Source organism: Oncorhynchus gorbuscha, linkage group LG17 (genome assembly GCF_021184085.1).
Source record: "Oncorhynchus gorbuscha isolate QuinsamMale2020 ecotype Even-year linkage group LG17, OgorEven_v1.0, whole genome shotgun sequence".
Lineage (NCBI taxonomy): Eukaryota > Metazoa > Chordata > Actinopteri > Salmoniformes > Salmonidae > Oncorhynchus > Oncorhynchus gorbuscha.
This window is the reverse complement of record NC_060189.1, coordinates 42,094,355-42,107,305: the sequence shown is the minus strand read 5'-3', so window position 1 is coordinate 42,107,305 and position 12,951 is coordinate 42,094,355. Positions and strand designations below refer to the sequence as shown.

Sequence of the window (12,951 nt, the reverse complement as noted above, 5' to 3'; positions counted from 1 at the left end):
TCTGAAACCGAGCAGAATTTTATAAAACGCAACAAAAGATGTAGCCTATTTTCTGCGTTGCATCTTTCCTTTTCTGCGTGACAAATGCGAATCCTGCGTTAACGCGACCCCTGATAATACTGTTACAAAGTCCTTAACGTTTCTTGGTAGACATCAACATAACTCTTGTCCGTAGGTCATTACAAGCTTAGAGGCATAAGGTTTGTGGTTTTCATTGTGGACGTTTTGAACAGGGGATGCGATGTGTATATTATTATTTCTCTATGGCCTCTCTCTTTCTGTGTTGGTGTCAATATGTTCCCCTGTCTCTCTCAGTTGTGTCCCGGTGGTTTATTTTGAGGTCTTCTTCACAGCTGTTTTATCTGTGGGGCCAGAGTTAGAGCACCCCCTTCCCCTCCCCCTCTCTCTCTCTTACCCCCCTCTTCACGTTTCCTTTCCCCTCTCCTAGATCCTGGACCTTTTGGTAAGAAGCAGTTCAATATCTTCTATGCGTTTGTTTGCAGATATTTGAGTTTTGGATGGTGTAGAATGAAATATTTTCATGGGTATATGTTTTCTGTCTTGTGGCACTGTACGTTTGCATTGTACGTTTGAATGTATTAAGGATAAGCTTACTTTTGGGGGGGAATGGGTGACTTCTCACACTGGTGAAGTAGTGCAATGTTTCTATCGTGATGGAACCTCTTGTTCTTTGGTGTTTTATGAGAAGTTGTCAGCTACAGTATAGGCCAAATGCATTTTTACATGTCCCGTTGTATCAAATGAATGTTCTGTTCAAAGTATTTCTTGGAATGGATTAGGAAGGCTATAGAAATAGATATGTCTTAATTTCTTCTGAGTAAATGTAAATTCTAACTCAGTTGGGTAGTCACTTAAGTACTTTGCTGGATATTTAAAGTTATGTTTTTTTAAGTGTCATTAATCTATCAAGTACTTGAACAGAAAATATTAGTGTACTACAATTTACAACAACAAGCTAAGATTGTGGGGAAAAAAAATCAATAACATGCCCATATTAAGAAGTTTCTAAAATAGCATATTGGCCCAGGACAGGTGCCATGTGCTCTGACTACTCTGCTCTGCCTGTGAGTTGAGACTGAGTCGAGGGTATGCACCCAGGCAGCAGGCTAATTATATGCACATTAACAGGCCACAGTCAAGCACTATCAGACTTCGATAGGCAAACAGACAGTGGGGGTTGATAGATTATAAATTCCTCATCGACTATGTCATGAAGGGTAATAAAATACATAAACAATAGAAAACAGTTTAAATAATATTGGAAAATATTGTTTCAGCTATTCTGATAAAGATTGGTTTGACCTTGGCTTTTCTTATACAGCAGTATATAAAATTACTATTAGTATATAGAACTGCTTTTAATTTCCAAGCTTGAGAAACTAATCAGGGTGTTTTCATTGAGTGTGTGAGGGCTATAAGATTAGTCTCATTACCCGTCATCCTTCACAGAAACATTGAACTTGAACAAGAATATATCCATATTAGTTCCAAGTAGTTCTAATTCTATGCTGTATTATATCATTATATCTTAGTGCAAGCCTATCAGAATGGAGACATGTCAGGTGAGTGACCAGGTGGATCCAGCCCAGTGTCAGGGTCAGGTGGACCTGACAGAGGACCTGAGCAAGCAGCTAGAGGATATCATCAGTACCTACCAGGAGGCCAGTGAGGAGCCTGCTGAGCAGGAAGAGGTGGAGGAGGTTCTGAAGGAGCAGGTCACCAAGAGCTCCGCCAAGGACCAGAAACTAGAGAAGAAGATGCTGAAGAGCCTTGGTGGGTTGTGTGTTCTTCTTCATCTTTCTTCTTCTGTTCTATTTAGCATCCATTCAGCATCAATAGTTAGTGTTACAGTGTATCAATAGTTTTAGTGTTATTAACTGTACTGTAACATGATCTCTATTCAGGCAAAGAGGCCATGCTATTGATGCAGAGCTTGAACAAGCTCGGCACTCCAGAGCAGAAACTGGAGGCCATCATCAAGAAGCACGCTGAGCTGGTGAGTGGACTGTGCTGAATTATACATCGGAGGTAGTATGCCGTGGTGTCTAGTAGGGAACTAGATGTGGTCTTTGCCCTTGTATTATCTGTTCATGCTAAATATATTTTATATTATTTGTGGTGAAGCATATAGTTATATTTATCTAACTGGCTGCTAACCAGTACCATATCATTAGTCTACACCTATGCAGCAGTATTAGCTTATTCTGCATATATTTGTTTTGTAATGAACAAAAATGATGTGTGTGTGTGTGTGTTGGTAGCTGGAGGAGCACCGGGGTGACCAGAAGCAGCTGAAGGTTCTGCAGAAGAAGCTTCTTCAGGTGATGAAGGAGAAGGACCAGCTTCAGAGTGAACACAGCAGAGCGGTTCTGGCCCGCAGCAAACTGGAGTCTCTGTGTAGGGAGCTGCAGAGACACAACAAGACACTGAAGGTGGGCCTCTCTTTGTAGCATATACTGTAGTACTATAGTACACAGACTGCTCTGTCTAACGTCCTAGGTGAGGCTCTCTTCTCACTGTTTACAGCCAACCAGACTGAATCAAATGCATATATCAAATACTACTTTTAAATACCTAAACTGTGCTTGATTTCATATTCCCTATACAGTGGAACCAATGGAATAGTCCTGAAAGTTCAAACTCCAAGCTAAATCAAGCGCAAACTCCAAGCTCAAATACTGACCCAGGTCTGATGCAACAACCAGTGGTGCTCACTAAGTTAAAATTGTGTGGCATGTGTATGGTTAGGCTAGAGTTAGGGCTCTATTCAATTTGTTAAGCTGAAGCGCTACAGATTCCGCTGTTAGAAATGTAAAGGTCATTTCCGATTGAGCTGACATATGCAACATTTCCCCTGAATGCAGTCTCCACTCAAGCGGGAACATTGCCTTTAAATTTAAATTATGCTGTAAAGCTGAACTTCCGGGATGCGGATTGAATAGAGCCCTTAGTATGTGCGTACACGGTCTGTGTGTCTGCTTGAATGTGCAGCGACATTACAGTACATATTTCCTTGCATTATGAGTATATCTGTGAGTGTAACTTACTGTGCATCAGGTGGCTGTGAGTGTGAGATCAAGATTAAGATAAAGTTATTGGTCAATTCCACACAGGGTCCAACCTAAATTTGACTTCCGCTTTTAACCCAACCCTTCCGAAAGACGCGCATACCTTTAGAGGTTTTGGAGAGGTGCGGGGGCTGCCACACTGGGCGCTCGGGGAGCTGTTTTTGTGGGGGATAAGTGCCTTGCTCAAGGGCACCACGACAGGCAATGGTATCTAGGATTTGATGCTAGGAACCCTCCGGTTGCTAGCTCACTTCCCGGGATTCTAGCTGGCAACCCATTGCTAGGCTACCTGCCACCCAACTAACCGCATCATCCTGTATAATGTGATCATGCAGGAGGAGACCCTCCAGAGGTGCAGGGAGGACGACCTGAAGAGGAAGGACATCACCACTCACTTCCAGAGCACGCTGACGGACATCCAGGTCCAGATCGAGGAGCACAGTAACCGCAACACCAAACTCTGCCAGGAGAACAGCGGCCTGGCAGAGAAACTCAAGAGCCTCATCTCCCAGTACGACGCAAGAGAAGCGGTATGGGGCCTTGTTACAGACGCTCCGGACTGGAGTTTGTAGTGCAGTTTAAACTGACTGTGTTTATTAACATCCACATGCTATAATGATGACATATTTATTTTGTATAGCGTTTTTCAATACAATGAGAATCTCAAAGATGCTTTAAAACAATAAAACAAATGTTACTATGTGCGTCTCTCTAACATACGATATTGTCACAAACACATTTCAAATTCCTTAGCGACGGCATTCAGTACTCAACTGAGATAGAGACCCGCTCATTATTGACCACAACAGGCCCATGCCACACCAGGAGTCACTGTGTGACAACAAAACAACTTGCTCCTCCATGAGTCGAGACTCAAGAGCATGCTCAGTTGTTCATTTGTCTCATCTTACGTTTCCTTTTTAGTAATTTAGCAGTGCATTAATCTTAAGATAGCTAGGTGAGACTACCACACATCACAGTCATGGCAAGGTAAATGTTCTTCAATCAAGTAGCTCTCAGCAAAGTCAGTGCTAGTAAGAAAAGACAAGTGTGAGTGTTTGTGTAAAGAAGTCGTTTTTTAGGTTTTTTTTCTCACAGTGTTGTTAGTGTCTGATGAGCTTGGCTCTGTTACCACTAGCAATATACCAATGATTAATACTAGCCCTTGGCTCTTGTCTTACCGTGGCTGTTGCGTCAAACGTGTAATGTTCGTCTCAGTGAAAGTGACCCAGTCTCCCTCGTCTTACCTTGCAGAACCTGGAAAAGGTATTCAAACATCGAGACCTGCAGCAGCAGTTGTTGGAAACCAAACTTGAACAGGCAAACATATTCATTAAAGAGGGAGAGGAGAAGCACAAGCGAGAGAGGGATCATGTAAGTTAGCATCTTTCAGCAAGTCTGGACTGGCTTAATTGATCTCTAATATATGTGTTTGTTATGTAAGAGTTTAATCACATGTTCAGTTAATATTTTTATACTGTATGAAATATGGATCAGTGCATGGAATAAGTTAATCACTAACATCAAATATTTTTGAGAAATTCCATTCAGTGACAAAGCAAATATTAACGGATTTATTTTTTATAAATTGTATTTCTCCAAAGTTGATAAATAAGGCGGCACAGTCACAGGTGAAGGTGCAGATTCTGAAAGAGCAAGAGGAAGGGATGCAGGCCCAGGTAAATGGAGACTGTCTCTGTCTGTCTGTCTGCCCGCCTCCCCTCGTATTTTTGTCTGTAATGTATTTTTCGTTGTGTGTCGGACTGTGTAAGACTAGCTGTCACCATTGACGTCGGCTAATAGGATCCTAATAAAATACAATCAAAATCTCTGTCTCTCTCGCTCCGGGTCTGTCTCTATATTTTACAAACTTAACTTTCCCATTTCTCCCCCCAGTTGTCCATGTACTCTGAGAAGTTCGATCAGTTCCAGGGGACTGTGTCGAAGAGCAACGGAGTGTACGCCAGCTTCAAACAGGACATGGAGAAGGTAGCCTAAGTCTTGTTCTCCGTATATTACTATCTCCTTATCTGTAATCTTCTATGAGGACAATTTGGTTGCCATGGCACAAATACATTCCCTTTGTTTACTCTTTGATTTAACTGACAAACTTTCAAATGGGATGGGGTTTGTCTTGTAGATGACCAAGAGAATGAGGAAGCTGGAGAAGGAGTCTATTCAATGGAAAAGCCGTTTTGAGGGCTGCAACAAGGCTCTTATTGATATGCTCACAGACGTAAGATACCATACACATAGCGTACAGTTTTCACCCATTTTTTTAATGTGACTTTTACGTTCACGCTCTGTCAAAGACATGATGAAAGACAAACAAGCAACAGAGTTAAATATGAATCTTCTTTGACTCATGGTGGAGATAGTGGCTGCATACCAAATGCACCCTATTCCCTAGTGCCCTACGCTTGACCATAGCTGTATTGACTTTATGCACTATATAGTGAATAGGATACCATTTGGAATGATACCTATGAGTGATCTTTATGAATATCAGTACTGATTTTCACCCTGTATATTTCTACTCCATTCAGAAAACCCTGAAGGAAAAGGAGTTTGAGCTGTTCACCCTGAAGACCCAGAAGCTGGAAAAACTGTGCCGGGCGCTGCAGGAGGAGAGGAACAGTCTCTCTCATAAGCTCCAGGAAGAAAATCCAGCGGCTGCCACCAATGTAGCGGAGATGAAAGAAAATGAGACAAAGGCGAAGGAGAACCCAGAGGTACCTGCTGCTGAGAAGCCCATTGAGACACCCTCTGAAAACCCCTTGAATGAAAGCCCTACTCTCAAAGTACCTGTTGCTACAGAAACCCTCGCAGTTGTAACTCCTGCTCCGGAAAAACCTGCTCCTGCAACACACCTGACCAGCGAGCTGGATAACCTGAAGGCCCAGAAGTCCCGTCTGCAGGAGATTCAAATGTCGTTCACCCTTTCCAACGTTGTGCCACCTGAGTTCTTTGACAACGAAGAAGAGGAAGAGACCACCACAGAGCCACATGGACACACGGAGGCCCCAGAGGCCAGTAGCGAGGCCAGCAAGAGCCCAGAGGAACATCACATAGAGGGGTGTAATGGAGACAAAATGACAGAGGAGTCCACTGGCCCTTTTTCTTCTTCTTCTCCTGCAGCAGCTGAAGGACACGAGGCCCAGGAGCAGAGAGATAGGGAACTGGAGACAGTTGACTAGACTATGGTGTAGTTACAGTAGGTTACAATCAGAGATGAAGAACATGAAGTGATCATAACTTATTTAACTGGATTTTTTAAGAATAAACAATAAAAACGTGCTCTTGTTCTCTTCTTTCTATGACTCCATGTTAGAAGAGAAGCTGAGAAGGGGGAGTTGTATAAATGGGAAGCCTAACACTGGATTAATTAGGAGTTGTATATCTTGTATTTATTACGCATCTTTGCTAGTAGTTAATCAGTAATCATTAACCATACAATATGGCTGAGAAAGAGACAGATGCGCAGACTTACGCGAAAGCTTTGACAAGTTTTGTTGAAAATGGAAAAGCACTATTGGAACTCGCTGAACAGGAGAGCAAAGAGGGTAGGTTGCGTGCTAGGCCTACAGCTAGCGCTATCTATTAAAGTTTCATGATTCATTCCTGCTCAACATGGACAATATGTGGAAGGCTAATGAGCTGTTGGCAAATGGCAACACTAAGTTAAAGTCAGCAAGGTCCTAAAAAGAGGTTATGATTGTTAATTAAATAAACATATATCATTTATAGGACTTCTGCAAGACTACATCAGGAAGAAGATCCGTATTGAACTGAACCAATCACTACTGGGACTTATTCCAGCAGGGGCAAGGTTATTCACAAGGTTCTGTTTTACATTAACAAGTTATTAACCCTTTACAATCTGTTTATAAGCACACATTTGCTGTCAAACTGACTGTCTTTCAGGCCCTGAAAAAATACTCTGGAAATAATGCAAAATCTAGCCTATATAGATTCAATGATTATTATTGGAAATGACTACCAAATATGTTTGCAAACAATGAAAGACGTTGATTATTACACACCACCAGCATGTCAGTGAAGAAGAAAAAGGACGCTGATGAACTATGGAAGAGAAGCTACCAGTAAGACATATAGCGAAGCTATGTTTCCTAATCAAAACCATTGACTTTGAATGTCAACACCTTAGGGAGATCAACTTTATTAGAGCCAATGTCTTTAGTAATAATTAACTGTTTACCTCATAAGATTAACCTTTGAACAGCTCATACAGAAGTGACACAGTTATTGTTCTCTCTCTAGATGTGCTGAAATGCAGGATGCTGTTGAGGACTTCTTGCAGCTGGGAGTAAGCTGATATGGCTGTTGCTAGGCCTGTTTTTGATATTACTTGCATGATTCTGTGTAAAAACTCTTGTGTATTAGCTTAGCAGGTTAGCGTTTTTTTCTTGGTCTGGAGGCAGCTACCTCGCATTAACACTTCCTTCCTCCGACATCCACTGGATGTGCTTGGTAATAGGTGCAGTGGGATAGTTTTCTGGAGTACTTGGACAAAGAGCTACATCTGGGTGATAGAATCTTTGGTCAAGAGCCACAAGTAAAATGCCTGTCGCATGACATACCCCTCATTGATGCCCAGACTGGAGCGTGAGTTTGATGACTTTGTCTTACATGGCCTCTTCTTTGTGATAGACAATAGGTCAAACCAGGGTATTAACTTCTGCCTGTCAGAAGTGACGTATTTCGTCTGTCTGTCTTTCTGTATTTGTTTCAGAACTCTGACGTTAGGGAAGTACCTTGGGAGAGGTGAGAAAGTGCTACTTGTGTTGATCCGTCAGTTCTCCTGCCTCCTCTGTCGAATCCATCTGAAAGATCTGGAGGCCCATAAGGTGAGCCATGTGTTGACAGTTGTATCTAAGGTTTATGATACACCTAGTTGACTCTTCTCATCAACATTAGTTATCTGTGCATAGCCTACAACCTTTATGGATACACAGAACTGTGATAAAGAAAGAATATGCACATCCATATTCAGGTGCTGGACAGAAAAAAAACATATTCTAGTCGAGGCCATTACACAGAGCACTGTGCCTTGTGTTGCAGATTGCCCTGGATGCATGTTCAGTGAAAGTGGTGGTGGTGTCATTTGGTTGCAGAGAGGGGGCATTGCATTGGCTGGCGGAGACAGGTTGCCAGTATGACATGGTGTTAGACCCACAAAGGAAGGTTAGAGTTACCAGGCAAATTGATTGATTTAGAACGAGGCATCGCAGTGTCAAACATATTTGATTCACTCACTTCCTGATACTTATCTGATGATTTATGTTATACATACTATATAGTGCATTTACTACTACTATTCATTTACAATATGCACTATAAATAGTCATGTTATGTCGGGGGATTGCAGGTGTACAGCGCTTTTGGCTTGAGAGCATCTCTAAAGAAAGTGTTGAACTTCAACAACATGCTCCTCTACGCTGAATAAGTTGTGGCAAACCTGGAGTTTCCAAGAGGTCTGCCGTCTATAGAAGATGATATGTTTCAGGTGTGGTTGTGAGATGATCAGACACATAAAGAATACATTCACTAAGGAGTGTACTTTTATGGTTATATTTTTTGCTCATTCTGTTTTCCATGTTTTCTCAGCTTGGAGGAGACTTTGTCCTGGATGACCAGGGGAGGGTGCTGTTCTCTCACTGCTGTGACAGCCCTATAGACAGACCTGCTATAGAGGACATACTGAAAGCCCTATAGAATGACCTGCAGTAGAGGACATGCTGGGTGCCATTCAGAAGGGATACCCAAACCTGTCAGGTTCAACATTATGTTAAAAAACAAACAAGCAGACCCCATCTCATCTGATACAGAAATGTCTTTATCACAGGGAGATATCAGCTATAGACTATGGCCCTCAAATTCTTCCCCCATCTTATCAGGGACTGATTTAGACCTGGGACACCAGGTGGGTGAAATGAATTATCAGGTTGTAGAACAGAAAACCAGCAGTACTCCGGTCAACCATAGGGTAAGATTTGAATAACTCTGGACTGAGATTATATTAGCCGCTCTCTTTCAATAGCTGCTGTACAACTCTGGCACTGGAGACTATAGTCCAGGGGTATTCAACCTTGCCCTATGAGGTTACTTCTGGTTTTCTGTTCTACTAATTGCACCCACCTGCTGTCCAAGGTCTAAATATGTTCCTGATTAGAGTGGGAAGAATAAAAAAAACAGTGGAACTGGCTTCAAGTTCCAGATTTGAATTTGAATCAAATCTTACATGCTCTAACAGTCTATTAGAAGACTCTAGCAAAACACTAACAGGTAGTAGCTGATCAATCGAGCGAAACCTTATATGATATTCCCTCATTTCTTGTGAATTATGATTTTTATTGGTTTCCAATGCGATTTCTTATTTTTGCTTGCTGTTGTAGACCTTTTTGAAAGGGTTTTGGCTGGCGTAGATGTCGGTGATGTAACCATATGCTCTAACTTTGAGCTTAGTTCTTCTACAAACTGGGGCTACAAAATGTGGTACATAATAAGGTGCAAGCGTGCAGCACAGTTTTGATGATGTTGCTTAAATTCATGATCACATGTAACCTACAGCACCAGTAACTAATATATTATTAAAAGGCACTGCAGAAGAGGAGTTCACCTTATGGACATTCTTGGAAAGCACCCCATGTCACTGCAATAGACACAAAGAGAAATAGTGTACTATTAAGTACCATAACTTGACTTCTTCACTTTCAAAAGGGCTGACTGCAGCAAAGATGGTGGATAAATGGTCACTCAGGCCATTTACCGTTGTCTACTTAAGGGGGTGGCTTAATGATGATTATATGACATATATGTAATTGTATATACATACAATAAAATTACCTAGGTCCATCAGCTCAACATTCTCAACACTACACTCTAATGGACATTTTGTCAAATGCAACCAGAAAGACCCCTCAATTTCAATGACTGTTTTATTGTCATCAGAGTCAAATACAGCAAAATAAACGTTTTTAATTGTGGTGAGGTAATATCTTTCTAAGTAAAAGAATTGTACGTACTGTCTTACCCACTTCATATGTATATACTGTATTCTAGTCATGGCCCATCCTGTATAACTACTGCTGTAGATACCTTTTTATATTAATATACTGTCTTCATTTCTTTATTTTAATTTTTGGGATTATTTGAATATTGTTGTGCACCTGCAAAAACATATGCAAATCTATATATGCGACCAATAAACTTTGATTTGAAAATGCAGCAATGCTAGCTTTCACTAGCAAGCTAGCTGATATCAGATTTGAGTGAAATGAAATTTACCATTTGATCATATTTAGAAAATGTATTTCTGTTAAGAAAACATTTATTTCATACCCCCCCATCCCCCCCAAAAAACAATTTCTCCATTAAAAATGATCTATAGGAGTCAATAGGCAATTGGCATAAGGGGACATTGTCCAAATTAGTCATTTCAATTCACAATTACATCCCATTACAAAATAATGTTGTAACGAGACGCTGAATATCCTTTCTTATTTATTTTTATAACCTTTTTATTTTTATTTACCTCAGAACGCTATGCCATTTTACTTACCATTATGCATCTGTTCTCATGGCCCTATGTTCCCTCAACCCTACCTTAAACTGAGGCTTTAGTGGTGGGTCACCTCCTCCCTGCGCCTGCCGGCCCAGTCGCACACAATTTCGCATGGTAAGCCTATTTTATTGGTAGTCACACAATTTGACATCTAACTAAAATGTTTGTTGCAGTATTTCTCAATGAAAACATGTGCATGAAAATGAGTCGTCTCTCGTTGAATGACAACAAATATTTTATTGAAGAATCCCCACTCTTGACCAATCACCAATGAAGGGGCGTAGACTTCGACTATGGACTTCGGATTGCCTCAAGAAAATGTGTGTGTCTGAACAGCCGAAAAAACTCCACAAAAAGTAATCATAATATATGCATGAACTCTTCCGAATTGTTTTTGGCTTGGAAGAATGGGGACGCCTTAAGTCGCTCTACATACAAAACGAGACAACAGGGATACAAACCGGGCAACGATGTGCTTTAGGACCATGCAGACGCCTCATTACTAGATTCAGCTAAGGTCTAGAATTTAGGGAATGATTTGTACTAAATGCAGTACAAAGCTCTTAGTTTCAGAGATGTTCAGGACCAGTTTATTACTGGCCACCCATTCCAAAAGAGACTGCAAATCTTTGTTAAGGGTTTCAGTGACTTCATTAGCTGTGGTTGCTGATGCGTATGTATTTGAATCATCAGTATACATGGACACATGTTTTGTTCAATGCCAGTGGCAGGTCATTGGTAAAAACAGAAAATAGTATTTGCATTGTGTCCCGCCAACCCCCACTCTCTGTTTATCATCTATGCATAGTCACTTTAACTATACCAAGCTTATGGGTCTGCTGTCAGAACCCGAAAAGGCCGCTTTACCACTCTTAGGTAGTGGAATTACTTTGTCTTCCCTCCAGGCCTGAGGACAAATACTTTCCTCTAGGCTCAGATTAAAGATATGACAGATAGGAGTGGCTATAGTGTCAGCTACCATCCTCAGTAGCTTTCCATCGAAGTTGTCAATGCCAGGAGGTTTGTGATTATTTCTTACACGCCCTTAACCAACAAGGCAGTTCAAGAACGAGCTAAGAAAATATTTACTAAATAAACCAAAGTGAAAAATAATAAAAAGTAACACAATAAAATAACAATAACGAGGCTATATACAGGTGGTACCGGTACTGAGTCAATGTATGAGGGTACAGGTTAGTAGGTATGGGTAAAGTGACTATGCATAGATAATAGACAGCACGTAGCAGCAGTGAAAAAATAAATGGGGGGGGGGGGGTCAATGTAAATAGTCCGGGTGGCCATTTGATTAATTATGCAGCAGTCTTATGGCTTGGGGTAGAAGCTGTTAAGGAGCCTTTTGGTCCCAGACTTGGCGCTCCGGTACCGCATACCGTGCAGTAGCAGAGAGAACAGTTTATGACTTGGGTGACTGGAGTCTTTGACAATTTTCTGGGCCGTCCTCTGACACGCCTAGAATATAGGTCCTGGATGGCAGGAAGCTTGGCCCAGTGATGTACTGGGCCGTACGCTTTACCCCTTACGGTACTGCAACTGTTTGTTTCATTATTTGTTTTTTTATGCATGAATATGATGGCTCATTGTTCGTTGTTGGAATTTCCTGCCTAAGTTTGCACACTTTGCCAATGAAGTAATCATTAAAATATTTGGCAACATCAAATGGTTTTGTGATGAATAAGCCATCTGATTCGATGAAAGATGGAGATCAATTTCTCTTTCTGCCCATAATTTCATTTGAAGTACTCTAAAGTTTTTTTCCCCATTATTGTTTATATCATTGAGCTTAGCTTCATAATACAGTTTCTTCATTTTGTTGAGTTTTGTCAGCTAGTCAGATGTTCAGCCAGACTTATTAGCCACTCCTTTTGCCCCATCTCTTTCAACCATACATTATTTAAATTCCTCATGATTCCATGGAGCCTTAACAGTTCTAACAGTCAGTTTCTTAACAGGTGAATGTTTATCAATAATTGTAAGAAGCAATTTCATAAATTCATTAAGTGTGGCATCTGGATGCTGCTTATTAATCACATCAGACCAACAAATATTTTTCACAGCAAAATATTTAGTATGATCTCTTATACACTATTTTAGGCACAAGTTTTGGAACTTCAACTTTCCTTGATATAGCCACTATATTGTGATGCGCACTGCATCCAATGGGTATGGATACAGCTTTATAACGAAGTTCTACAGTATTAGTAAAAATATGATCAATGCATGTGGATGATCTTGTTCCTGTAGTGTTTGTAAACACCC

At 41.0% G+C, this 12,951-nt stretch overlaps 2 protein-coding genes across 2 annotated transcripts; both read left to right on the top strand.

The window, feature by feature from the left end:
• The first annotated feature begins 329 nt into the window (after positions 1-329).
• On the top strand, positions 330-6,386 carry LOC124001853 (beta-taxilin-like). Its single transcript, XM_046308978.1, has 10 exons — positions 330-463; positions 1,554-1,794; positions 1,926-2,017; positions 2,283-2,453; positions 3,425-3,619; positions 4,344-4,463; positions 4,694-4,768; positions 4,986-5,078; positions 5,230-5,325; positions 5,636-6,386. The coding sequence occupies exons 2-10, from the start codon at positions 1,569-1,571 to the stop codon at positions 6,284-6,286; spliced, it is 1,719 nt and encodes a 572-aa protein (XP_046164934.1). The 5' UTR covers positions 330-463; positions 1,554-1,568; the 3' UTR covers positions 6,287-6,386.
• Positions 6,387-6,537: 151 nt separating this feature from the next.
• Positions 6,538-10,096, top strand: LOC124002064. Its single transcript, XM_046309310.1, has 9 exons — positions 6,538-6,652; positions 6,837-6,930; positions 7,139-7,192; positions 7,371-7,416; positions 7,588-7,715; positions 7,843-7,957; positions 8,172-8,294; positions 8,479-8,616; positions 8,718-10,096. Exons 1-8 carry the CDS (start codon positions 6,547-6,549, stop codon positions 8,554-8,556), a joined length of 744 nt encoding a protein of 247 aa, XP_046165266.1. The 5' UTR covers positions 6,538-6,546; the 3' UTR covers positions 8,557-8,616; positions 8,718-10,096.
• The last annotated feature ends 2,855 nt before the right edge of the window (positions 10,097-12,951 follow it).

Bases quoted from the DNA above. Each gene is read 5' to 3' on its own strand.
- LOC124001853 (XM_046308978.1), top strand. From the start codon at position 1,569: ATGGAGACATGTCAGGTGAGTGACCAGGTGGATCCAGCCCAGTGTCAG. The intron at 2,454-3,424 runs GTGGGCCTCTCT...GTGATCATGCAG, and splicing joins GACACAACAAGACACTGAAG to GAGGAGACCCTCCAGAGGTG. The intron at 4,769-4,985 runs GTAAATGGAGAC...TTCTCCCCCCAG, and splicing joins AGGAAGGGATGCAGGCCCAG to TTGTCCATGTACTCTGAGAA.
- LOC124002064 (XM_046309310.1), top strand. From the start codon at position 6,547: ATGGCTGAGAAAGAGACAGATGCGCAGACTTACGCGAAAGCTTTGACA. The intron at 7,716-7,842 runs GTGAGTTTGATG...TATTTGTTTCAG, and splicing joins ATTGATGCCCAGACTGGAGC to AACTCTGACGTTAGGGAAGT. The intron at 7,958-8,171 runs GTGAGCCATGTG...CTTGTGTTGCAG, and splicing joins AAGATCTGGAGGCCCATAAG to ATTGCCCTGGATGCATGTTC.